Source organism: Beta vulgaris, chromosome 6 (assembly GCF_026745355.1).
Source record: "Beta vulgaris subsp. vulgaris cultivar EL10 chromosome 6, EL10.2, whole genome shotgun sequence".
Taxonomy (NCBI): Eukaryota; Viridiplantae; Streptophyta; class Magnoliopsida; order Caryophyllales; family Amaranthaceae; genus Beta; species Beta vulgaris.
The window spans coordinates 35,318,502-35,344,698 of record NC_079207.1 but is presented as its reverse complement, the minus strand read 5'-3'; the positions used below and the strand labels follow the sequence as shown (position 1 = coordinate 35,344,698).

At 37.8% G+C, this 26,197-nt stretch overlaps 3 protein-coding genes across 3 annotated transcripts; all 3 read left to right on the top strand.

The window, feature by feature from the left end:
• Window positions 1-2,365: 2,365 nt before the first annotated feature.
• LOC130592013 (uncharacterized) lies at window positions 2,366-4,321 on the top strand (the record flags this gene model as incomplete). Its single annotated transcript, XM_057396042.1, has 1 exon — window positions 2,366-4,321. A coding segment is annotated over one exon (1,722 nt), but the record flags the coding sequence as incomplete, so codon positions are not given.
• Window positions 4,150-4,740, top strand: LOC130592014 (uncharacterized; the record flags this gene model as incomplete). The annotated part of the gene is made up of 1 exon (XM_057396043.1): window positions 4,150-4,740. A coding segment is annotated over exon 1 (591 nt), but the record flags the coding sequence as incomplete, so codon positions are not given.
• A 17,104-nt stretch (window positions 4,741-21,844) lies between these two features.
• On the top strand, window positions 21,845-22,823 carry LOC130591813 (uncharacterized). The gene is made up of 2 exons (XM_057395742.1): window positions 21,845-22,198; window positions 22,428-22,823. Exons 1-2 carry the CDS (start codon window positions 21,845-21,847, stop codon window positions 22,821-22,823), a joined length of 750 nt encoding a protein of 249 aa, XP_057251725.1.
• Window positions 22,824-26,197: the final 3,374 nt, after the last annotated feature.

Below are 26,197 nucleotides of genomic sequence, written 5' to 3'. Positions count from 1 at the left end.
ACATTATCATAAATCGCCTACAATTACCATGGCAAGTCAAAATATCTCACTCCATGCATATTTCCCAATACTCAACTTGTTGCCCTCATCCTTCTTAAATTTATAATTAACAACCATACATCCCCATGTTTTTGTACTAAAGCTCATATTAGTCTTAACACCATACGCTTAGTATTGTCATTATATAACTTTAATTACCATGCTCTCTATTATCTAGACTTATATTTTTCTTTCCCAACATCCATTTATATAATCTTACTCATCCAATAGACGAAATTATGCTCCAAACTCTTTTACATGACCCCTTTGCGGATATGATCACTAGGCGAAAAAAACAGAAGGGCTGCGCAAGAAGGGCTGCGCTTTTTCAAAAAGCGCAACCCTATTGTTGAAGGGCTGCGCCTTTGTAAAAAGGCGCAGCCCTACAAATAAGAAGGGCTGCGCTTTTTCAGAAAAGCGCAACCCTTCAATAGGAAGGGCTGCACTTTTTAAAAAGCGCAGCCCTTCACACTGAGAAGGGTTGCGCTTTTTAGGTAGCGCAACCCTTAACCTTGAGAAGGGCTGCACTTTTTTAAAAAGCGCAGCCCTTCTCTGAGTAGGGCTGCGCTTTTTTGAAACTAGCGCAGCCCTACTAGGTTCTAATTTTTTTCGATACACTCTATGCGCGTGCCCTATACTTCCCACTTTCCCTCTTTCTTTTTTCCCTCCCTTAGAAAAAATTACGACCACTTTGCGCACCACCACAACTTCTGCCCTAATTTGAGTGTTGCACCACCACCACCACTAGTGCTACCCTAATTCGAGCACCACCACCACATTGCGCAGCACCCCCCACTGTGCGCACCACCACTACGAGCAAGCGCAACACCCCCCATTGTGCGCACCACCACTGCGAGCAAGTGCAGCACCCCCCACTGTGCGCACCACCACATTGCGCACCACTACAAGCGTTTGTAGCACCCCCCACCTTGCGCACCACCACCTTGTGCACCACCCCCTTTCTTCTCTTCTCTCTCTTCTCTTCTCTTCTCTTTTCTCTCTCACATTTGAGTGGTTAATTAGGTATGAATTAATTTTGTTTTTAATTACTTTTGTTTTTCTTAATTGAATTAAATGTTAATGTGCAATGTGGGTTTTGTCAATTGTAGGAAGAAGAGGCTAAGGAAGGCAATAAAGTTCCAAGTATCTTCTTTTGTCGTTTGGTGTTAAGAGGTAACTACTTTAACATGTAGACAAAGTTGATAATTTATTGAATGTATATGTATTTTTTATAATGTATATATAATTATTTGTTGATATGAGATTGTATGAAAACGCAATGTGATTTAGCTTTATATATGAAAATAACTAGTTGTTTGAATCATCATCATATATGCCTAGATACCCGTTCAAGACTTACTCATTAGGAGTAAGTCTTGAATAGTCCCCGGTTTGGGACTGTTCTTGGACGTTTGATCTCACTTAGGTGGTGAATGTGTGTCTTCTTTTCAATTCTGAGGAAAATCTTGGCTTATCGTTTCGCTACATTGTTCTCTGGGTACATATGTAGATAAGCAATTATCTACATTGTGTACTTGGAGAACTGTAGGGAAATGCTGCCGGATTTTCCTTAGAATTGAAAAGTTGGCATATATTCACTAGTGAGATTAGACGTCCAAGGATGGGTTAGGTTGGAGTGATAAGGACCTTTGACTGCATGCATACAATTGAACATGTGACTATCTTAGCTTGTTGTATACGTGTGTGATTTGAATATGTGAGTGTGTGTACTTTAATAATGATTGATGCATTATAATGAATGTTGTGTTTAATTATTAGAGGTGGTCTTCTTGAATGAGATGGATCGTACTTGGATGTATGGTAGTCGTGAATCGATTGAGTTTGTGAATGGGGTCTGGAACTTCTGTAGAAGTGCATTAGAATATCAAACATCCTCTGGAGCAGTCGACTTTTATTGTCCTTGTTTGGATTGTAGAAATGTGAGCAAGGTTAGTAGTATACATGTGGTTAGGGAGCATGTCTTTCGCCGTGGGTTTAGGCCTCAATACCACGTATGGATTTGGCATGGTGAGCAGGGGAGGTATATGGGAAGCTCTGGAGTAAAGAATGATGTATGTGAAGAAAAAAAGAAGGATGATGATGAGTTAGGGGATGAGAATTTGGATGATGAATTTGGAGATGATGATAGGGATCGGGTAGACGAGATGATACACGAGGTTGAAGATCAGTCGTGTAGACGACCTCGTATTTTTGAGTCTATGTCTCAGGCTGCTGAAAAGCCGTTGTATCCAGGTTGTACAAAGTACACCAAACTTTCCGCGGTGGTAACACTGTTCAACATTAAGTCGAACGTGGTTGGACGGACTCTAGTTTCACATCGTTGTTGGAAGTTTTAGCTGAGATGCTCCCTGATGGAAATGAACTGCCAAAGTCGTACTATTATGCGAAGAAGCTGATGTGTCCTTTGGGTTTAGAGTACGAGCGGATACATGCTTGTCCTAACGATTGTGTGCTTTATCGTAATGAGTATGAGCATTTACATGAGTGTCCACGTTGTGGATTGTCGAGGTACAAGCGTGAAGGAGCTGGAGGTAGTGAAGGACCACCAGCCAAGGTGTTGTGGTATCTACCCATAATACCTAGATTTAAGCGCATGTTCTCAATTAAAGGAGATGCGAAGAATTTGAGGTGGCATGCAGATCGTAGGAAGAAAGACGGTCTGCTCAAGCATCCGGCTGATTCGCCTGAGTGGAAAACTATCGACAGGGTGCATAAGTCATTTGGTAATGAGGATAGGAATCTGAGGCTTGGATTATGTACGGATGGCATGAACCCTTTTGGCAATCTCAGCTCGCAGCATAGTACATGGCCAGTAGTTTTAGTGGTTTACAACTTGCCTCCTTGGTTGTGCATGAAACGCAAGTACATGATGTTGTCGCTTCTTATATCGGGGCCCAAACAACCTGGAAATGACATAGATGTATACCTTCAGCCGCTTGTTGAAGATTTACAGAAGATGTGGAACGAAGGAGTGTTAGTATTTGATGCGTATGCTAATGAGATGTTCACTCTGCGTGCCATGCTTTTTTGTACTATGAACGATTATCCAGCTTATGGGAACTTATCTGGGTATAAGACTAAAGGAAAACAACCTTGCCCGATTTGTTTAGATGACATGAAATCTACACACCTTAAGGGCTGCAAACATGTGTATATGCGCACACGAAGGCTCCTCAGCCGCGACCATCCCTATCGGTTTAAGAAGAAGGCATTCGATGGGACGGTTGAAGAAGAAGTTGCTCATAGACCATTAACTGGTACTGAAGTTTATAATCAGGTGAAGGGCATTGAAACAGTCTTTGGTAAACCTGCTAGTGAGGTTGATAGACCTACAGGATTATGGAAAAAACAGTCCATTTTTTGGAAACTCCCATATTGGAAAGATCTAAAGGTCAGACATTGTTTGGATGTCATGCACATAGAGAAGAATGTTTGTGAAGCTATTATCGCGACACTTATGAATATTCCGGGCAAGACAAAAGATGTTAAGGCGTCACGACTTTACTTGGAAAAAGAGGGGATTCGACCAGAGTTGTGGGCTCAGAAAAGGGACGGAAGGAAGAAGAAAAGAGGGGAGGAAAGGGTTGATGATGAAACTCAGAAAAGTAAAAAGGTGGAGGATTCGGAGAAGAATTATTTGCCACCAGCTTGCTACACGATGTCGCGTGCAGAGAAACGGATTTTTTGCGAGTCATTGTATGGCATTAAGGTCCCTACTGGCTACTCATCGAATATGAAGCGCTTTGTTACCTTAAATGGTGAGTTGAAGTTATCGAGTATGAAATCGCACGATTGTCATGTCATGATGCAAGTATTCTTACCGATTGCAATTCGTGGGATACTTCCAAAGCATGTGAGGCACACCATTACAGAACTGTGTTCATTTTTTCATTCAATCTGCAGCAAAGTCCTAGACCCGTCGACCCTCGATTCCTTGCAGTCCAGAGTAGTTGAAACTCTATGCAAATTTGAGATGTATTTCCCCCCGCATTCTTTGACATTATGGTCCATCTCATTGTCCATCTAGTTCGAGAAATTAAGCTGTGTGGTCCAGTGTTTTTGAGGTGGTGCTATCCTTTTGAGAGATATATGGGAACTTTGAAGGATAAAGTTCGGAATCCTGCACAACCAGAAGGTAGTATAATTCAAGGGATTGTGGGTGAAGAGATCAGTAATTTTGTGGCTGAGTATTTTGCTAGTGTTGATCCTGTTGGACTTCCGACATCCCGACACGAGGGCAGACTTGAGGGCAAGGGTACAATTGGTTCAAAATTGATCACACCTTCCGTAGAAAAGCGTAAACAAGCTCACTTATTTGTATTGCATCACGTACCAGATGTCCATCCTTATTTAAGTGAACATATGGAGGAATTACGTGTTAGCAATCCTGGAAAAGGAGTGAGGGCATTGACGCAAATGCATAACAAGACTTTCATTGATTGGTTTCATAAACGAGTACTCAATGATTTGGATGAAAGTGTTCCTGAAACAGTCAAGTGGTTAGCATTTGGTCCTCGTGAAGCTGTACGCTCTTATGAGGGTTATGATATTAATGGGTATACGTTTTGGACTGAACGTCAAGATCTCAAGTCAAGATCGCAACAAAATAGTGGTGTTTCACTTGTGGCGTCGTCTACACAATATGCAAGCTCGAAAGATAAGTCGCCTGTACATGCTGAAAGCAACTATTATGGGCGAATACAAGAATATGGGAGCTGGACTACTGTACTTTTAATATTTGCCTCTTGTGTTGCACGTGGGTTGACAATAATCGACGTTGTGTAAGAAACGATGATCCTTGCGGTTTCACTCTTGTTGACCTTAGTCGTCTACGTGAAACTGAGGAGCCATTTGTAATTGCATCACAAGTCAAGCAAGTATTTTTTGTAACTGATCCTGCTGATCATAAGTGGTCAATTGTTGTACCTGGTAAAAGGAGTATCCTCGGTATTGGTGATGTTGATAATGAGGAAGAATATGATGCATTTGAGGACCTCCCCCCTTTTACCTATCCTGAAATTCGTGTGGAAGATGACGTAAATATGTCGGAGAACTATATGCGTGTAGATCACACGGAAGGGATACATGTACTTGAGGATCCTGAAAACGGCGGAAGTCAATAAATCATGAGACATAAACTCAGGTGTGTAATTTCTCCAATTTCGGCTATTTTGGCCTTTTCGCTCCCAAATCGTACTTATCGAGTGATTTAACCCCAAATTTTCTTTGAACATGATTATATGATGTATAATGTAACTAGTATGTAGATTTTAGGCTTTAATTTGTTGTTGGTTGCATTTCGGGAACGAAAAGGCCATTTCCGGCCTATTTGGCCTATTTTGGCCTTTTCGCTCCCAAATGTACTTATCGAAGTGATTTAACCCCAAATTTTCTTTGAACATGATTATATGATGTATAATGTAACTAGTATGTAGATTTTGGCTTTAATTTGTTGTTGGTTGCATTTCGGGAACGAAAAGGCCATTTCCGGCCATTTCGGCCTATTTTGGCCTTTTCGCTCCCAAATGTACTTATCGAGTGATTTAACCCCAAATTTCTTTGAACATGATATATGATGTATAATGTAACTAGTATGTAGATTTTAGGCTTTAATTTGTTGTTGGTTGCATTTCGGGAACGAAAAGGCCATTTCCGGCCTATTGCGCCTATTTTGGCCTTTTCGCTCCCAAAATGTACTTATCGAGTGATTTAACCCCAAATTTTCTTTGAACATGATTATGATGTATAATGTAACTAGTATGTAGAGTTTTAGGCTTTAATTTGTTGTTGGTTGCATTTCGGGAACGAAAAGGCCATTTCCGGCCTATTTCGGCCTATTTTACTCCCAAATCGTACTTATTGAGTGATTTAACCCCAAATTTTCTTGGAACATGATTATATGATGTATAATGTAACTAGTATGTAGATTGTTAGGCGTTAATTTATTGTTGGTTGCATTTTGGGAACGAAAAGGCCATTTCCGGCTTATTTCGGCCTATTTTAGCCTTTTCGCTCCCAAATCGCACTTATCGAGTGATTTAACCCCAAATTTTCTTTGAATATGATCATATGATGTATAATGTAACTAGTATGTAGAGTTTTAGGCTTTAATTTTTTATTGGTTGCATTTCGGGAACGAAAAGGCCATTTTCGGCCTATTTCGCTCCCAAAAGGCCATTTCCCCTACTTCCCCCCCTCCCCCTCCCCCTACTGCTGCCCTCCCCCTCCCCCTTCCTGCTGCTGTCCCCCTTCCCCTGCCTGCTGCTGCCCCCCCCTACTGCTGCCTCCCTTCCTGCCTGCTGCTGTCCCCTCCCCTGCCTGCTGCTGCCGCCCCCCCCCCTCCTACTGCTGCCCTCCCTCCCCTACTGCCCCTCCCGCTCCCCTATGCTGCCCCCCTCCCCTGCCTGCTGCTGCCCCCCCCCTCCCCTCCTACTGCTGCCTTCCCCTCCCCTCCTCTGCTGCCCCCTCCGCCACCCCTGCTGCTCCCTCCCCCACCCCTGCTGCCCCTCCCCCACCCCTGCTGCCCCCCCCTGCACACCCTTCCCCGCTGCCCCCTCTCACTGCGCCCCCCTCCCATCCCTGCACAAAGCCCCCTCCCTACCCCTTCCCCTCCCTACTACCCCCTTCCCCTGCTGCCCCCTCCCCACCCCCTCCCCTGCTGCCCCCTCCCCGACGCGCCCCCTCCCCACTACACCACCCCCTCCCGCCGTAAATGTTTAATTTTTTTTAATACGTTTGTTTTTTGTACAATTTCAGGGACATGGCGGAGGTGCATACGGATACGAGTGCGGAACACACTACCGAGGATGAGTGTTACGATCAGAGAAAGGAACAGCGGCAATTGGTTATGGCTCGCCGTGAAGAAAAAGGTTTACAAAAGCCAAGTAAGAACTTGCGACAGAAAAGAGGAAAGGAAGGGGACCTACAAAGTCACTAGGGAAACACACCCTAACGACTTTGGATTACGATCATTTGGGGTAACCTTGTGGAAAATGGCGTCAAAAGTATGCCATGCAAGTTGGGATTTGCATGCATAAGCTCTCCATTCTCCACTCATGGAAAGAGGTCCCCGAGACTTTGAAGAAGATGATTTGGGAAGATACTATGGTAAGATTCGCGTACAATTACGTTTAGAATCTTAACACTTTAGTTAAATATACTATGTAATATTTACTAATTTGTGAAATGCATTCTTTGTAGAATCAATTCCATATTCCAAATGATGAAGCGAATAAGGATTTGTTTCTATCCGTGGTTGCCTAGAGGTTCCGAGACTGCAAGGCCAAGCTAGTGTCGGGGTGGATCACGAAGAGGAGAAAAGTCGGGGGAACAAAGAAGAAGAAGATCTACAACGGGGAAGCAACACCTTCTTCTGAGGCTTCACAGGGCACATCATTTGAGGAGCCCTCCAAGCTTCCATATCAGATATGGAGGCATATCACAGCTGAGGAGTGGTATGCATTTGTCAAACAAAAAACAAACCCAGAAGCTGTTGTAAGAATTTTTTACTAGCTAAGATTAAATACTTTTAGATCCAATATTATTGTATAACATCATATCTAACCTTTGTTTATATTTGTATGTTTCAGGCATATGGTTCTAAAAATCGCGAAAGCAAAAGCTAGGAAGCACTATCACCATCTGGGTGCTCAGTCGTATAGTCAGCGAGAGAATCGTGGATGTACAACCATTACCCCACGATTGCGTCGACCACGACATCGGGCACTAGCTCTACGACGATAGTTGCACAACGGCAACCAGATAGAGCGCTCGATTGGTGGTGTTCCATGCATGGGGTTAATGCAAAGGGACAGAGAGTCATACCTGATCCCGCAACAAAACAGATAGCTAATGCCATTGTAAGTACATATTATAAGTTTTTGATAAGGTATACATAATAATATAATTTGTGCGCTCACGAGTATTTCTCTCTTATCCTTATGCAGATTGGCTTGAAGGAAAAGGAGGTAACTGGTGAGTTCACTCTTAGAGGACAAGTTGATGCCTTACACGAGACTCTAGGACGGGACCAGTATGGACGTGTGAGGGGTGTAGGAGGTGTCCGCCTCGGGGTGAGAAAGGTGTATGGTGATCAATACACCTCTACGTCAAGATCCAGTGCCTCTAGTGTCAATTCAGCAGCTGCCATAGATGTGGGGGCTATGAAAGCGGAGCTTCGGGAGGAGCTCAGAGCGGAGATGACTCAGAATTTCAACGCCATTTTGGCGCAGATGGGCTTACCGACTTTTGGTGCTTTCCCGCAGGGCGGTGTTCCTGCGCAGCCTGTTCGTACGCAGCCTCATCCATATCCGAAGTTCACGGTAATCATTTAATATCACAACTATTGTTCTTAAATATGTTGTTTCATAGACTAACTATGAATAGAGTTTTTTTTTTAAAGGTAGAGACACCATGTGAGCTACTAAATCAAGGAGATGGTCATGGTAGTTTCATTATCGTGGCTTATGGATCTGTACAGCCCCCTAGGGACCGGGTGCGATTGCATAACCAGCCAGTCGCTGAAATTCACTATGTGGTCAGCGTTTCAGACATTGTGCCCGGTTTCGAAGCATTTCCTCTTCCGCTGCCGAATACAGGAGTTGGTGTACAGTTATTGTCTGATGCCCTTGGCAGTTATATTCTATGGCCGCGTGCATTGGTGCGGTTATCAGATCAGGTACAATGTCTAACATAAGTTATATACATATATAGTTTTCTTTTATAGTTCCTATATATGATTGTCAGTAATATCTTTTAATTTAACTAATTACTAGGGTTCGGGAAGGCCGACAGGAAGGGAAAGAAGGTAGCTTCACCTCAGGGAGGCCGACGTGCCCAAGTAAATGTTTCTACGGCAAAGTCTCCACTCATTACGGATATGGAGGTGGTGCAAGGCCTTACTCAACCATGCTTCTGGCTACATGAGTGCGTTAGCGATGCAGACGATAAAGCAATGATTGAGATTAAGTTGTCGGACCACCAATTCCACTACATTGAGGAAACATCGACCTTCATTTCTAAGGTTGATATTAAAGAATTCTTACTTGGGGACGAGTTGAATGTTTCCATGATACAAACATTCATGAGGTAATACTTTATTATATAGTATATTTAAATTAATAAATATACATATATGCCTTAATTAAGTAGTATTCAATCCAACTAATAATAACTTCTATAATAAGTAAGTTTTATTTGTATCAATATGAATTCTCAGGCTATTATACAATGATTTGAGGCGATCTAGTCAACCAATGTTTGGTTGGTTATGTCCAAGCTTTGTACGAGATAACAATTGCGTAAAAAACGAAGAGGAGGTGAAAGCATATCTCAAGGATTCTTTGAACGCATGTTCTCGTATTGGATATAAGATCATTCTTCTTCCTTACATTGAATCGTATGCTTCTTAAACTCACTTTTTAATTAATTAAATTGACCTACCTATTAGTTGTTCTACGATAGAATAACATTTTTATTGTTGTAGGAACCATTGGACACTGATTGCAATATGTTTGTCACGTAACGAAGTCTACCACTTTGATTCTTTGCGTAAAGGAACAATACGGTCCTTACTAGTCAAATCATTGTTAAATTGGTAGCCTAATCGAAACTATATGCACACTTAGCTTATTAAATATTAAATGTACATCTAATCTTATAATAATCTATTGATGTAGTGTGATGAAAAAGCGTACTGCATCTGGACTTCGACAAGGAAACCTCCTGTTTGGTATTTAGTCGAGGTAACATGAGTAATTTTTTGCATCCTTTTATAGAAACACATAATACACATCTAACATGTCATTTATTGCATCTTTGGTGAATTTTAGTGTCCGGTACAAGAAGGTGGACTTGCGTGTGGGTATTACGTCATGAGGTTCATGCTCGATATCGTCAACTATTGCAAAGATGATGGTGATCTTCGAAAGGTATGTAACTTTTAGGTTTCCAATTGTTGTTTGTTGATTTCCGGCCTATTTTGGCCTTTTTCGCTCCCAAAATGTAGTTATGAAGTGATTTAACCTCAAATTCTCTTTGAACATGATTATATGAGGCATAATATAACTAGTATGTAGATTCTTAGGCTTGCATTAGTGTTTGGTTGCATTTCGGGAACGAAAAGGCCATTTCCGGCCTATTTTGGCCTTTTCGCTCCCAAAATATACTTATGAAATGATTTAACCCCAAATTCTCTTTGAACATGATTATATGAGGTATAATATAACTAGTATGTGGATTCTTAGGCTTGCATTTGTTGTTGGTTGCATTTTGGGAACGAAAAGGCCATTTCCGACCTATTTTGGCCTTTTCGCTCCCAAAATTTACTTATGTAGTGATTTAACCCCAAATTTCTCTTTGAACATGATTATATGAGGCATAATATAACTAGTATATAGATTCTTAGGCTTGCATATGTTGTTGGTTGCATTTCGGGAACGAAAAGGCCATTTCCGGCCTATTTTGGCCTATTTTGGCCTTTTCGCTCCCAAAATGTACTTATAAGTGATTTAACCCCAAATTCTCTTTGAACATGATTATATGAGAGATAATATAACTAGTATTGGATTCTTAGGTTTGCATTTGTTGTTGGTTGCTTTTGGGAACGAAAAGGCCATTTCCGGCCTATTTTGGCCTTTTCGCTCCCAAAATGTACTTATGGAGTGATTTAACCCCAAATTCTCTTTGAACATGATTATATGAGGCATAATATAACTAGTATGTAGATTCTTAGGCTTGCATATGTTGTTGGTTGCATTTTGGGAACGAAAAGGTCATTTCCGGCCTATTTTGGCCTATTTTGGCCTTTTCGCTCCCAAAATGTACTTATGGAGTGATTTAACCCCAAATTCTCTTTGAACATGATTATATGAGATATATTATAACTAGTGTGTAGACTTTTAGGCTTGCATTTGATTTTGATTGAATTTCGGGAAGGTATATGTCATTTTTAGAAGTACTAACTAAAGTAAAATGATGAATTCTTATATGTGTGTTTATTCCTTGGTTGTTTTGCAAGGTTTATGCGAATTCCACACCACGTTTGAGGAACTTCACCAAAGAAGAAATTGATGAAGTTCGGGATAAGTTAGCGTCCCACATTACCGATGATTGCATAGGATGAGATTTAGCCCGAATGTAAAAGTTTCTATCAATCCTATGTACACTTTTTACATTATTAAATATATATGAAGTTAATTATTACCTTTCTCCACTTGTCATATACTATCGTATTTTAATTTGCGCTTTTTTTTGTCCAAAGGAGGTTTTGGGTGAAGGTGGGGTGGTGGGGGTGGGGTGGGCTGTGGAGGGGTGTGGGGTGTGCAGGGGTGGGGCTGGGCAGAGGCAGGGGTGGTGGCTGGGGTGGGCAGTGGGTGGGGGCTGGGCAGAGGCAGTGGGTGGGCTGGTGGGTGGGGGCTGGGGGTGGGCAGTGGGTGGGGAGTGGGGTGGCTGGTGGGGGGCAGTGGGTGGGCTGGTGGGGTGGGCTGGTGGGTGGGGGCTGGGGGTGGGGGATGTGTGTGCAGGTCTGGGTGTGTGCATGCAGGTGCAGAATAATGAAAAAAAAAAAATAGGAGAAGGGCAGCGCTAGTTCAAAAAAGCGCAACCCTTTTATGAAAGAAGGGCTGCCCTTTTATGAAAGAAGGGCTGCGCTAATTCTAAAAAGCGCAGCCCTTCTTTCATAAAAGGGCTGCGCTTTTTAGAACTCGCGCAACCCTTCTTACTTGAAGGGCTGCGCTTTTTGTAAACTAGCGCAGCCCTTCTTACTTGAAGGGAAGGGCTGCGCTTTACTAGCGCAACCCTACTTGAAAAGTGAAGGGCTGCTACTGAAAGGGCTGCTGTCAAAAAGCACAGCCTTACATGCCATTTTCAACGCAGCCCTTCAGCTTTTTTCCACTAGTGGATCTTTTATTACAGAAGTATTGTAAATTATATCTCTCTAATCGATACTTCTCTAAACCACCACCAAGATTGGATCCTTTATTTCACTAATACGACATTCATATCTCAAATTCTACACATCCTCTGAACTCACAAACGTCTCGTAACAACTCCATTAATTACATCATAAATTAATATTTGACCTTTGAAATTCACATCCAATTTACTATTCCCTAATTAACTATCTAATCTACGTCCACCACATAACATCTTCATTCTTAGTTGGAACCTCCCAACAATTACATCATCCTTCAATTATGACATCACAAATCTTCATTCTTATATGACCAAGCTCCATATATTTTTCGAAGATATCTTCGAGTGATACCATTCAGCCTTGTTTATATGCTATAAGTAAATCTTGGAATATTTGACTACTTCTAAAAAATATCCTCAAAGCGACAATTGTATTTCTTTGAAAGAACTTCAAAAGTACCCATCTCACAGCAAAATCATTCTAACTTAGATTCCAAACTCCATATAACATAATTCATCCATGATATTTAGTAAAGATTTAACTTGTTTCACGAGACTTACGTGTTTCCAAACTTAAATCCCAAAATAATGTTCATTAAATTGAACCAAATTTGAGAGACTTTTTCCTTTGATATCTTCATAAAAATTTAAGTATGAGTAAAGATCCTCCCCGTCATTAATAGAACTAGAAAATTATGATTTAAATTTCACGAGTTCATATTTGTTCATAACTCCAAGTCATAATTTTCAAAGTTCATGATCATATATAATCAAAATCTCAAACCATAATAAAGAGTTTTTCATACTTTCAGAGTTCCATATTAAACTTATATCACAAATATTTTCACAATTGCCTTAAACCCGAAATTTTAACTCAACATCCTTGATCAAAATTAATTTCTTTTTCTCTAAAACTTCCAAATATACCTATAGTTTAAATCGAAAGCGAGTTCATAAAGAAATCGAGTCGACGTCCCGGCTTAGTTCGTTAATCGAAGTACTTGTTGTAAAACCACTTATATAGTTAGATATACTAAAGATCCTTGCTTTGAATTCTCATAGCTACACTTTCATATAAAAGATCAACTTACTAAGCATAAGAAACTTATTATAAATTCGGTGTGGAAACAAGTAGGTTTAATAATATCACACATCTATATTATTGAAGGATTCAACTACCTCCAATCAGTTCTTCATAAAAATATCACTCTGTAAGACTCATCACATAATAGCTTTTTAATTTGCTCATAGCTTAAAACCAAATATGTAGTTAACAACTCTTGTAAACACACGAATAACACTTTGAATAATTTTGTATTTATATAAAAGGCTTATTAAACTTAGCACATGAAATCACATAAAACACGAGTAAAGATTCAAAGGTGGAAGGACATGTGTGTACCTTGAAACTATTCCCAATAATTCGACATTCTCGATAACCAACTATAGCTTGAGCTTCATAATTTATCTCCATATACATACTGCAACAACGATCTCACAACAATAACAACAATCATTAACCATCCTCACAATAATTTCGATAAACAAATAGAATTACTCATACTTTCTAAACTCTTCCATGAACTAACCACCACAACCCTTATATACAACCCATTCTACTAATCCAACTCACAACATCAATTCTATTTCTAATTAACATCATTCTGATTTAAGAGAGTATTATCAAACGACATAATTTATAAAAATCAGTTATTATAAACTTACTTAAGAGGCTTACTTCATATTAGAAGCTTCAATCCAATAATTAAGAAAGATAAAATATTCAATCTTTAAGTTTAACAACTCTTATCATAACTATATTTATTAATCAATAACAAAATTGTGAACCAAGTTTATTTCTAAAATCAGAATATAAAAGTCAATTGCACCACACTTGAATTGTAATCAAAGGAGATGAGGAATTAAGAAGAATTAGGTTATACCTTCATATGGAAAGGAATACCAAAACAATGGCAGCAACAAGGCAACCAAGTTAGCAATGACAACATGGGAAAACAAGCCAACCACGACAGCAGCGCAACACAAAGTACAACATCAGTGCTTAACTTGTGTAAGGCGTAACTCATAGCTCCGAACTCCGAATTGAGCTGATTTTTGTGCATTTGCTCAAAGTGATCTACAACTTTGATTCAGCAACAAAGAGCAAAATTGGATTGCATGTTGTAGATAATTGAGGCAACAGATTGTGGGAATAAAAACAGAGGAGAGAGAAATGAAGGTAGCAACACCAAACTTACAAAGACCATAACTCATAGCTCCGAACTCCAAATCAAGTGATTTTTGTGCCCAAATTCATTAACTCGAAGTGATCTACAACTTTGATTGAGAAAAAAAGAGAAAAATTGGATTGCATGTTGTAGATAATCGGGGCAACAGATTATCGGAATGAAAACAGAGGAGAGAGAAATGAAGGTAGCAACACCAAACTTACAAAGACCATAACTCATAGCTCCGAACTCCAAATCAAGTGATTTTTGGGTCTAAGTTCAATAACGTTTCGAGCTCTACAAATTTGATCTAATAAGGTTGGGCAAATTCCGAGTCCAAAAATGGAGAAATGGAGCATGCATCGTACGAGGTATAAAATTAGAGGAGAGAAAAATTATGATTTTGGGGTTTTATTTTGGTTTTGGGGTTTCTCCCAATTCTCAACCACTTGGGTAATTAAACTGAAATCTTGAAGAGAATAATTGATCTATGGGAAAAGTACACTTTGGCACTTGATTGAGAAGTTATGAAGAAGAGAGAGTGATGCTCTAGCATCTAGAGTAGATGACAAGAGTGAGGAGAAATAAATTGTAATTAAAAATTAGTTTCTCTTTATTTCAAAGCTTAAAATCCTTAACTCAATATCTCTGTTATATAAAATCCATACTAACTTATTTGTGCTTAGAACTTACTTTAGACGATAAATAATAATTCTCCATGTAATTTCTTTACTAATATGAACATAGCTAACTTTGACTAAAACGTGTCTGAAAATACCAGCTATTATGCTTATCAAATCTCATTTATAAAGTCATTATTAAACCTCCTTAAAATATAGGCTATTACACTCTACCACCCTTAAAATAATTCTGTCCTCGAAATTGGAAAACGTAAAACTTTAGATCATTTCAAAACAACAAGATCACATAAAACATATTTAACGAAAATCAATCAAATCAACTCTTATTGAACTCCAACACCTCGGAAGATCAATACTGAACTTTCAATATCACAATCTCTATTCCTCAATGCTTAACCAACCAATAACCCTAACCAATTTCAAACAAACCCAAATATCTTTCTTAACTCGTATGCCATGATATGAAGATCAGGACAATTCTAAAACAACTATGCTCTGATACCAACTGTAACATCCCGCACTTCCGAGCTGCTAACTAATCACACTTAACATTCATTAATCTCAATCAACACTTAATAAACCTCGAATTTACATTTATCCACAGCGGAACAAAACCTATAAAAACGATCCTGGATCTGTGGGTCAGGGGCCCATAACATAACAACTTGAAAATCAATTAACAGATTACAAATAGTTCCAAACAAAGCATCTAACTTTAACCTCAACCCACCATTTCATAACATAAAAATCTTCTTCTTGATCAATAATCATATTCCAAGTCCTCGACATCAACCCTGCAAAATCACTAATAATGAACCCTGCCCCCACCAGGACATGTTCCAAGAACAAAATCAGAAAAACTGAGTACACACACTATCCAACCAGAAATTCATTTTAGTGGCTTAAAATATAGTTGTGCGATTTATTACTCATCAAGTGGAACAATCCCAAACTTCAAAAAAGACTTAAAATCAAATAGTTAGAAATGTTTTTATTACAACACCAGCAACCCTTAACTAGAAAGTCTAATAAAGAGTACTCATACATATACTACAGATAATAAGTTCCTTGCCATACGGACAAAGTTCAACAAATGTTGAAATACATAAGCTCATCAAAAAACCTCATGTTTGGTGGTTTAAGACCATTCGTATACAATTCATGCTAAAATTCAATATGCTTCACAAGTAAGGTGCTTGCTTAAAAATTTCAGGATTACAATCCTTGCACAATCGCATTAAAGTAAGAATTTCTATCATGAAGATCACCACTTAGATCATTCAAAACCCTTTGGGTCTATAGCATATAATTTATTTGGGTAAAGCGAACACGAATAGAGAGGGGCTCCTTACACACGGAGCCTACTGTCTCTAAGCTATAGAGGTCGTCACCCCACCCTTTAAAGATTTATGCTTGCAAGCCTTAACCAGGACATATCCCATTTTTATTATTTGCTGGACTTCATCCACCCAGCGAGGGTTCGAAAGGAGATCACCCATCCTTCAAGGGTTGTTTTTCATACCGTACCTTATTTGGTATCGGCCTTTACCCACTTGTATCCATAGTTTATTTACATAAATAGTTTAAATGCACAGTTTATCAATACCACACATGTTTCAAAAAAACACATATTCATCCATGTAGAGGAAAAGAATCACAACTACTATTGTGTTGCTAATCATTGCAAGACTTGAATCTTCTTTTGAAATCTTTTGTTTTACGTCAACAATTTCACCTATTATTTAGGTGTAAAGAAATAAGGAAATAATAAATTCTTTACTGCCTGTAAAAGTCATATAGGCACTTAGTGTGCTCATTTAAACTTTACCAAAATGGTTGAGTTAACTTGAACATTTGGAACTTTTGCCAAAATATTGCAGCAAAAACACTGAACTTAAAATGAACATAACTTCATGCTCGGTACTTCAAATTAGGAATTTCCAAAAATTAACCTCAATAACTTTTAGGTCATGACTAATCAAAGAATCAATACCCGCTCCATAACACATATTGAGCATTTAGCTCCATAAATGTTGTTTACTTTCCCCATAAAACAATAACTAAATCATAATGCTTATTTTCTCAATAACACAAACTTATATCTTTCAAAACTTATAATCTTGTTCTTAATTCGTATCGCATACTCAATTCCAAAGTGTATCAACGGTTTAAACTTCCGTCCGTAAATTAATATAAAACAAAACAAAGTTGAAATGTAATTAACATATACATCCAAAATACTTGAACCTCAATAATCTTATTATAACACAAACTCGAATCTCAAATAATCCCACTTACCTCAAATATTCTTTTAAAGGAAGTAATATACATAAAACGTATTCGAAATCAAATGTCTCTCTGCAGTCGAACCCATAACATAATCAAAATGTAAAATATGTTTCTAAAAGACTTATAAGATAATTAACTATTATCGAGACCCAATTCTAAGCTCGTGCGATTAACCTGTAATATTTTACTTGTAGACTATAAGGTATCCTCTAACATGTTTTGGCAATTCCCTTCATCATAATAGTTTCTCTTTGTACTTGGACTTCCGTCTTTAACTTATAGCATCTAAACTATACCATTCCAAAATTCTCATGACATGAATTTTCCCCTTAAAGGTTTTCTTATTCCCAATACATGAACTTTCATTGCCAGAATATAAACTTATTACATTATCATAAATCACCTACAATTACTATGGCAAGTCAAAATATCTCACTCCATATTTCCCAATACTCAACTCATTGTCCTCATCCTTCTTAAATTTATAATTCACAACCATACGTCACCATGTATTTGTACTGAAGCTCATATTAGTCTTAACACCATACACTTAATATTGTCATTATATCACTTTAATTACCATGCTCTCTATTATCTAGACTTATATTTTTCTTTCCCAACATCCATTTATATAATCTTACTCATCCAATAGACGAAATTATGCTCCAAACTCTTTTACATGACCCCTTTGCGGATATGATCTTTTAATTTATTACATAAGTATTCTAAATTATATCTCTCTAATCGATACTTCTCTAAACCACCACCAAGATTGGATCCTTTATTTCACTGATACGACATTCATATCTCAAATTCTACACATCCTCTGAACTAACAAACGTCTCGTAACAACTCCATTAACTCATAAATTAATTTTTGACCTTTGAAATTCACATCCAATTTACTATTCCCTAATTAACTATCTAATCTACGTCCACCACATAACATCTTCATTCTTAGTTGGAACCTCCCAACAATTACTTCATCTTTCAATTATGACATCACAAATCTTCATTCTTATATGACCAAGCTCCATATATTTTTTTTTCAGAGATATCTTCGAGTGATACCATTCAGCCGTGTTTATATGCCATAAGTAAATCTTGGAATATTTGACTACTTCTAAAAATATCCTCAAAGCGACAACTGTATTTCTTTGAAAAAACTTCAAAAGTACCCATCTCACAGCAAAATCATTCTAACTTAGATTCCAAACAGGAACAAAAAAAAAACTCAAGAAACCCTCCCAAGAAACCCTCCCAAGGCGTATGATAAGGTGACTTGCTATTGTGCGCCCGGTGGTTAAATGGGTCGGAAAAAGAAGATCGCCGGTGCTAGTGAGCTGGCAACGGGAGCAGGAAGTCATGAGAAAGTTGCGTCAAGTTCTCAAAAGCAAGTTGTTGGAGCAGAATATACGAATGGCAATGGAACAGTAACCAAGAATGAAGATGTGGTGGTTGGGGTATTGGAAACTCCGATTCCGATAGTTGATGAGCCAGAGGTCAATGTTTCCTTAGTTGATGAAGCTCGAAACACATGGAAGGGTTTCACACAGAGTAAAATATTCGATAAAGGTATGAACCTTAGCTTTATTGCGCCAATGGTAGTAAATGGGGAGTCTGTAGCTCAACTGGAGAAGAAAGATATTGAGAATATGAGTGAACAATGGGAAAATGCTCTGATTGTATATGTTATTGGTTAAAACATGATGAAGGGTATTATGTGATTAAACTGGAAGCAAGGGAGGATAGGGATGCAATACTCTACTCAGGACCACACTTGTTCTTTGGTAAAGCCATGATTGTAAAGCAATGGACAACAAACTTTAACTTTCATAATGAAGTGTAAAGAGTTATCCCCATTTGGATTAAACTGCCGAACCTTCCTCTTAACTGTTGGAGTCCACAATCACTGAGTAGAATAGGTAGTGCTGTTGGGGTACCTATCTATGCTGATGAGTGTACTACAAAGCAACTGAGGATATCATTTGCTCGTATACTGGTTGAAATGGATGTTACAGGTGAGGTGCCTAAGGAAATTACAATTGCTGATGCTGAGGGGAGATTGAAACTAATATGAGGCCTCCAGTGGTAAATGATGCAAAGGATGATACTGAGGTAGCTGAGAATACATTATCAGTAACTGCTCATGACAATGTGACTCCATCAAATACACCTATTGCTCTTACACAGAGACAGGGTCAAGGGGAGGAAGGAGCATGGAAAATTGTCACTAGAAAACCTAAAGATAAAGGGAAACAGGTGGCCTTTCAACATGCTAGGGCAGCAGTGAATTATGAACTACCAAATACTGGAATCTCAGCTGGAGCTGGGGGTGCTAAGGGACCAAACCCTTATTTTTCATGATGATATGCACTTTATGGAATGTTAGAGGGACTAATGATCCCTTCAAGATAAAAGAAGTAAAGTCTTTTTTATCTGCTAATAAGGTGAATGTTTGTGGTCTTTTAGAAACAAGGGTTAGATGTCATAATGTGAGCAAAGTTCAGGGGAAGTTTGGGAGAGATTGGTCATGGTTCTGTAACTATAGTCACTCTCCTAGGGGGAGAATATGGATTGGATGGCAACATAATACAATAACTGCTTCATGTTCATGAGCAATTCATGGTCTATAATGTGAAAAGTGGGAGGCATAATTTCAACTTGATTGTGGTTTATGGGCTACATTCTGTTGTAGATAGAAGAGCATTATGGAATGATGTCCAAAATCATGTCACAGGGTAGATTCCTATAATGGTAATTGGGGATTTCAATGTTGTTAATCATTCTGATGATAGAAAGAATGGAGCCTTGGTTACTGAGGCAGAGACAATTGATTTTGAGGAGTTCCTGCTGAACACAAGTTTAATTGAAGCTAGAAGTGCAGGTTTGTTCTATTCTTGGTCAAATAGTAGCATTGGGGATGATATAATTGTGAGTAGAATTGATAAGACATTTGTTAATCAAGTGTGGCTAAGGTGCTATGCTGAGGTGTTTGTGAATTATCTTGCTCCTGGAGTTTCAGATCACACTCCCTTGCTTTTTGATTTAGATGCTGAATGTAGAGAGAAGGGAAGACCTTTCAGGTTCTTAAATGTGATGGCAGATCAGGTTGACTTTCAGAAGGTGGTAAAGGAGGCTTGGAGTTCTGTAGATGGGATTCATAAATTATAGAATGTGTGGAATAAAATAAAGGAGGTTAAGATTAGATTGAAGCAACTTCACAAGCATCAATATGGGAAAGCTCATGAGAGGGTGAAGGAGGTGAGGAGTTGCTTGGAGAACATTCATAAACAGGATGACTTTGAGGTGAATATTGATGCTCAGATGAAAGAGAAGGACCTCATACATGATTTAAGGCACTGGTCTCAGATAGAAGATAAAATTCTGAGGCAGAAGTCCAGGATTAGCTGGCTGAAGCTAGGGGATGCCAATACTAAAATTTTCTTTACAGCTACCAAAGCTAGACATACAAAGAATAGAATCTTGATGCTCATTGATGACTCTGGGAAATCTATCACTGATACACAAGGGATTAATGAGGAGATCCTGAAATTCTATAAGCTGTTGCTTGGCACCAGGGCTAGTAGGCTTCCTGGTATTGACATCAATGTTGTAAGGCATGGAAAACGGCTTTCTGTGCAGGCAGGGGCTTCTTTGATCAGGGAGATAACTACAGAGGAAATTGAAAATGCTCTGAAAGGAATTGGTGCTGATAAAGCCCCAGGTTTAGATGGTATGAATGCTGTTTTTTTCAAAAAAAGCTGGAGTATAATAAAAAAGGATGTATGTGAGGCTGTGCAAGAATTCTACAATAGGACTTTTATGCATACTCCCATGAATTGTACTGCTGTTACTTTAATTCCTAAGGTGGCTAATGCTTGCAAAGTGAAAGACTTCAGGCCTATTGCCTGTTGCTCAGTATTATATAAAATTTTGTCAAAAATCTTAACCAATAGATTACAAGCTGTGATAGGTGAAGTTGTTAGTGAAGCTCAATCTGGATTTATTCCTGGGAGGCATATTGTTGATAACATCCTATTAGCAACAGAGTTAATTAAAGGCTATTCTAGGGCTCATATGTCTCCTAGATGTTGCATGAAAATTGACATTAAGAAAGCTTATGACTCTGTAGAATGGGACTATCTTGAAAAGTTGATGCAGGAGTTAGGCTTCCCTGAGAAGTTCATTGTGTGGATTATGGAATGTGTGACATCTGTTTCCTATTCTATCCTTATAAATGGTGTACCATCAAGGCCTTTTAGAGCAAAAAAAGGTTTAAGGCAAGGGGACCCCCTCTCCCCTTTCCTTTTTGCTTTGAGCATGGAATACCTTAGTAGGTGTTTGGAAGATTTGCACAAGGATCCCAACTTTAATTATCATCCTAAGTGTGAGAAACTTAAGCTTACTCACCTTATGTTTGCGGATGATTTATTAATGTTTTGTAGGGCTGATGTAAGCTCAGTGGACATGATGTTCAAGGCTTTTTCCAAGTTTTCTGAAGCTTCTGGTCTTGCTGCGAGCATTGAGAAGAGTAACCTGTTTGTGAGTGGAGTGAATACAGAGGAAATTCAAGAGCTGCTGGGAATAGTACACATGTCCATGGGGGAGCTCCCATTCAAGTACCTTGGGGTTCCATTATCTTCAAAAAGAGTTAACATATGCTGAAAGCAAGCCCTTGGTGGAAAAGATCACTCAACGAGCTCAAACATGGATGGCACAACTCTTGTCTTATGCAGGGAGGATGCAACTTGTGAAGACAATGCTGAGTAGTATGCAAAACTACTGGGCACATATTTTCCCTCTATCCAAAAAGATTATTAGAGCTATTGTGAGTGTGTGCAGAAGATTCCTATGGACAGGGAAAACTGGTGAATCTAAGAAGGCTCCAATTGCTTGGGATATGCTGCAGAAACCTAAGACAGCTGGGGGGTGGAACATAATAAATATGGAGGTTTGGAACAAAGCTGCAATGCTCAAGTTGTTATGGGCAATTGCCTTCAAAACAGACAAGCTTTGGGTTAAATGGGTTCACTCCTATTACATTAAGAGATCATCATATGACACTGTGAGAATTGGCATGCAGTGGTCTTGGATTATGAAGAAAATCATTGGAGCTAGGGAGTGGTTATAGAATATAGGTGGTTGGCAAGCTGTGTGTTCTACAGATAAGTTCTCTATCAAGAAAACTTATAAGCTTCTGGTTGGTGAGTTTGACAGGGTTCACTGGAGAAGAGTAATTTGTAATAACCAAGCTACTCCAAAAAGTAAAATTTATTTTATGGCTTGGTTTGCAGAATAGGTTGGCTACAACTAACAGGCTTAGCACTTGGGGCATAAACTGTAATACTAGGTGCAGTCTGTGCAGAAGAGAAGATGAATCAGTGGAACATCTTTTTTTCATGAGTGATTATGCAAAGGAGGTGTGGCAAGGGGTGTGCAATCAGCTGAGGTTGTCAAGTGGGAACTGCAGCTTTCATAGTGTTCTGGAAACAACTAAAAGGAAAGCAAGGCAGAAGAATGGGAAGTTGTTTGTCATGGCAGTAACAGAAAGTTTTTATGCAGTTTGGAGGCAAAGGAATAACCAAGTCTTCAATCAGCAACTTCAGTCAACAACTATGGTTGTAAGAGATGTTTTATTTAAAATAGCTGTTAGGTGTACTGAAGAAGACAGAAGTAGGATGATTGTTTAGTCTGTTTGGTTGCTGTTATAGATGTGGCTATGCTAGCTAGTGTGGTTAGCTTTTGTAATCACCTTTCTTTTGGTAATATATATATCTTTATTTGCCAAAAAAAAAAAAAAAATTAGATTCCAAACTCCATATAACATAATTCATCCATGATATTTAGTGTTGTATAATATGAGCACTATAAGAGGGGGGGGGGGGTGAATAGTGAGAGAATAAGCACTACTATTTGCGGAATTAAAAGTAAACTTGGGAACAAACAATGGGAACACGAGAGATTTTACGAGGAAAAACTTCCTAGGCCTAGTAGGAAGAAACAACCTCGACCACAAGGGATTTTAAACAACTTTCCAGTATAATAGGCCAAAACAACTCTGATTACAACCTATTACTTTTCTCCGATTCTCAACTTAAGTCACTCAACTCAAGTTCCCAACGACAGTTCCCAACAACTGACGTTTTCTCTCAAACTTCACTCGAAGTTCCTTTCTCTTTCTCTTTCTCTTTCTCTTTCTCTTTCTCTTGCTTCACTCAAAGCTTTCTCACACTTACAAGAGTTCACTCAAACCCTTTTTCTCAAAAATACACTTTGTAAAACAATGGAAGAGTAATAAAAACTCGATTAATGTAAGTATGAATTCTCTTAAGGAAAGGCACTGACACTTTAGATAACTTAAGACAAATTAACTAAGTCAGACACAATTTTACTCAAATGAATTAGGCGCCTATTTATAGACTATTAAGACAAGACATGATTTCCACTAACTTAGACCATTATCACATGTTCTCCATGATTTCTAATTAATTAATTAAATTAAATTAATTATTCCATGTCATGTACATCATCCACTAATCCACTACTTCACTCCATAGAAGCAGTAACATATTACGAGGTTTTGCAAACTTGGAGAATAATTAATCTTATTTAATTTAATTAAATACTTGGAGGATAATTAACTTAAGCCACTAAATCCACTAACTCCATAAACATGTAGCAGTAAATCTTTAGGCGTGTAAGCTAGAATTTAGGAAATAAATAAATAAAAATCCTTTAGCTAGTTTTTAGGAAAAAATATCTTTTTCAAAATCTTTTATAAAAACCGGAAAACATTTTTTGTATTTCAAAAAATCCGAAACATTTTGAAAACTGGAAATAATATATTTTCGAAAACTAAAGATTTTAAATAAAATACAAAAGATAAAATATATATTTTAAAAAGATAAGATTTGAAAATCAGTTATTTTAAAATCAGAAAATCTACTTAAAATCTTTTCCTAACAAACTTAAACTAACTTCCTAAAATTATGGATCTTAGTCAAAATATCCCTAAAAACTCTAACAACTATATTGGGCACTCAATTATCTTAGGCGCACAATATTAGTCACTTAGAAGTTCCGAAATTAGTTTTAAGTCTTGTTCCCTAATTATTAAGTCTTGTTCCTAAGCCTTGTTCCTATAGTGCCAGGTCTGTTCCTTTCATGGGAACAGAACCAAGTTCCTTTGAGAATTCACCACGAACTTAATAAAGCTATTACTCAACCTTAACAAGAAGATTAATAAATACCCTAATGTATTCTAATCTTCATTCCATGCTTGATTCTTCATTTCTCGAACATCTTTACTTCGATCTTGATTAATTCTCCGCTTTAATCTTCAATCAAGTATTCTCTTAGCTCGAGCATGAATTACCTTGCAATCAACATAAATAAAATATACTATGTCTTTTGTGGTTAGGTCATCTTCAAAACTCAAGGGTCAACATTTAGTAAAAATTGAACTTGTTTCATTAGACTTACATGTTTCCAAACTTAAATCCAAAAATAATGTTCATTAAATTGAACCAAATTTGAGAGACTTTTTCCTTTGATAACTTCTTCATAAAAATTTAAGTATGAGTAAAGATCCTCCCCGTCATTAATAGAACTAGAAAATTATGATTTAAATTCACGAGTTCATATTTGTTCATAACTCCAAGTCATAATTTTCAAAGTTCATGATCATATATAATCAAAATCTCAAGCCATAATAAAGAGTTTTTCATACTTTCATAGTTCCATATAAAACTTATATCACAAATATTTTCACAATTGCCTTAAACCCAAAATTTTAACTCAACATCCTTGATCAAAATTAATTTATTTTTCTCTGAAACTTTCAAATATAACTATAGTTTAAATCGAAAGCGAGTTCATAAAGATATCGAGTCGACATCCCGGCTTAGTTCGTAAATCGAAGTACTTGTTGTAAAACCACTTATATAGTTAGATATACTAAAGATCCTTGCTTTAATCCTCATAGTTAAACTTTCCTATAAAAGATCAACTTACTAAGCATAAGAAACTTATTATAAACTCGGTGTGGAAAAAAGTAGGTTTAATAAAATCATACATCTATATTATTGAAGGATTCAACTACCTCCAATTAGTTCTTCATAAAAATATCACTCAGTAAGACTCATCACATAATAGCTTTTGCTCATAGCTTAAAACCAAATATGTAGTTAACAACTCTTGTAAACACACGAATAACACTTTGAATAATTTTGTATTTATATAAAAGGCTTATTAAACTTAGCACATGAAATCACATAAAACACGAGTAAAGATTCAAAGGTGGAAGGACATGTGTGTACCTTGAAACAATTCCCAATAATTCGATATTCTCGATAACCAACTATAGCTTGAGCTTCATAATTTATCTCCATATACATACTCCAACAACGACCTCACAACAATAACAACAATCATTAACCATCCTCACAATAATTTAGATAAACAAATAGAATTACTCATACTTTCTAAACACTTCCATGAACTAACCACCACAACCCTTATATACAACCCATTCTACTAATCCAACTCACAACATCAATTCTATCTCTAATGAACATCATTTGGATTTCAGAGAGTATTATCAAACGACATAATTTATAAAAGTCAGTTATTATAAACTTACTTAAGAGGCTTACTTCATATTAGAAGCTTCAATCCAATAATTAACAAAGATAAAATATTCAATCTTTAAGTTTAAGAAGAAACAACTTTGAGACTTGTAGTGATTTGTGTTAGGATGACAAAGTAGAACTTGATGTGTTGAAAGTTAATAGCAAGCTGTATTTTTTGTAATATGATATTAGTAACTGTATGCTTTGGATTTTTTTTTTTATTTAAGCTAAATGATATCAATTTGTGATATCTGAGAACATATGGATATTTTGATTTTTGCAATATGAATTTCTGATATGGAAATATCAGTTTATGAATCATCTATTAGTTTGTGAACAGGTTACAGTTTGTTTTTTGAAATTGGTGTTATTGAACTGATATATCAACAAGTATCAGTTTCTGGTATGGTTGGTGTTTAGGTGTGTGAATGATG

Excerpts from the sequence above, each read along its gene's own strand:
- LOC130591813 (XM_057395742.1), top strand. The coding sequence starts at position 21,845 with ATGGCACAACTCTTGTCTTATGCAGGGAGGATGCAACTTGTGAAGACA. Across the intron at positions 22,199-22,427 it reads AGAGATCATCATATGACACT|AATAGGTTGGCTACAACTAA; the intron begins GTGAGAATTGGC and ends CTTGGTTTGCAG.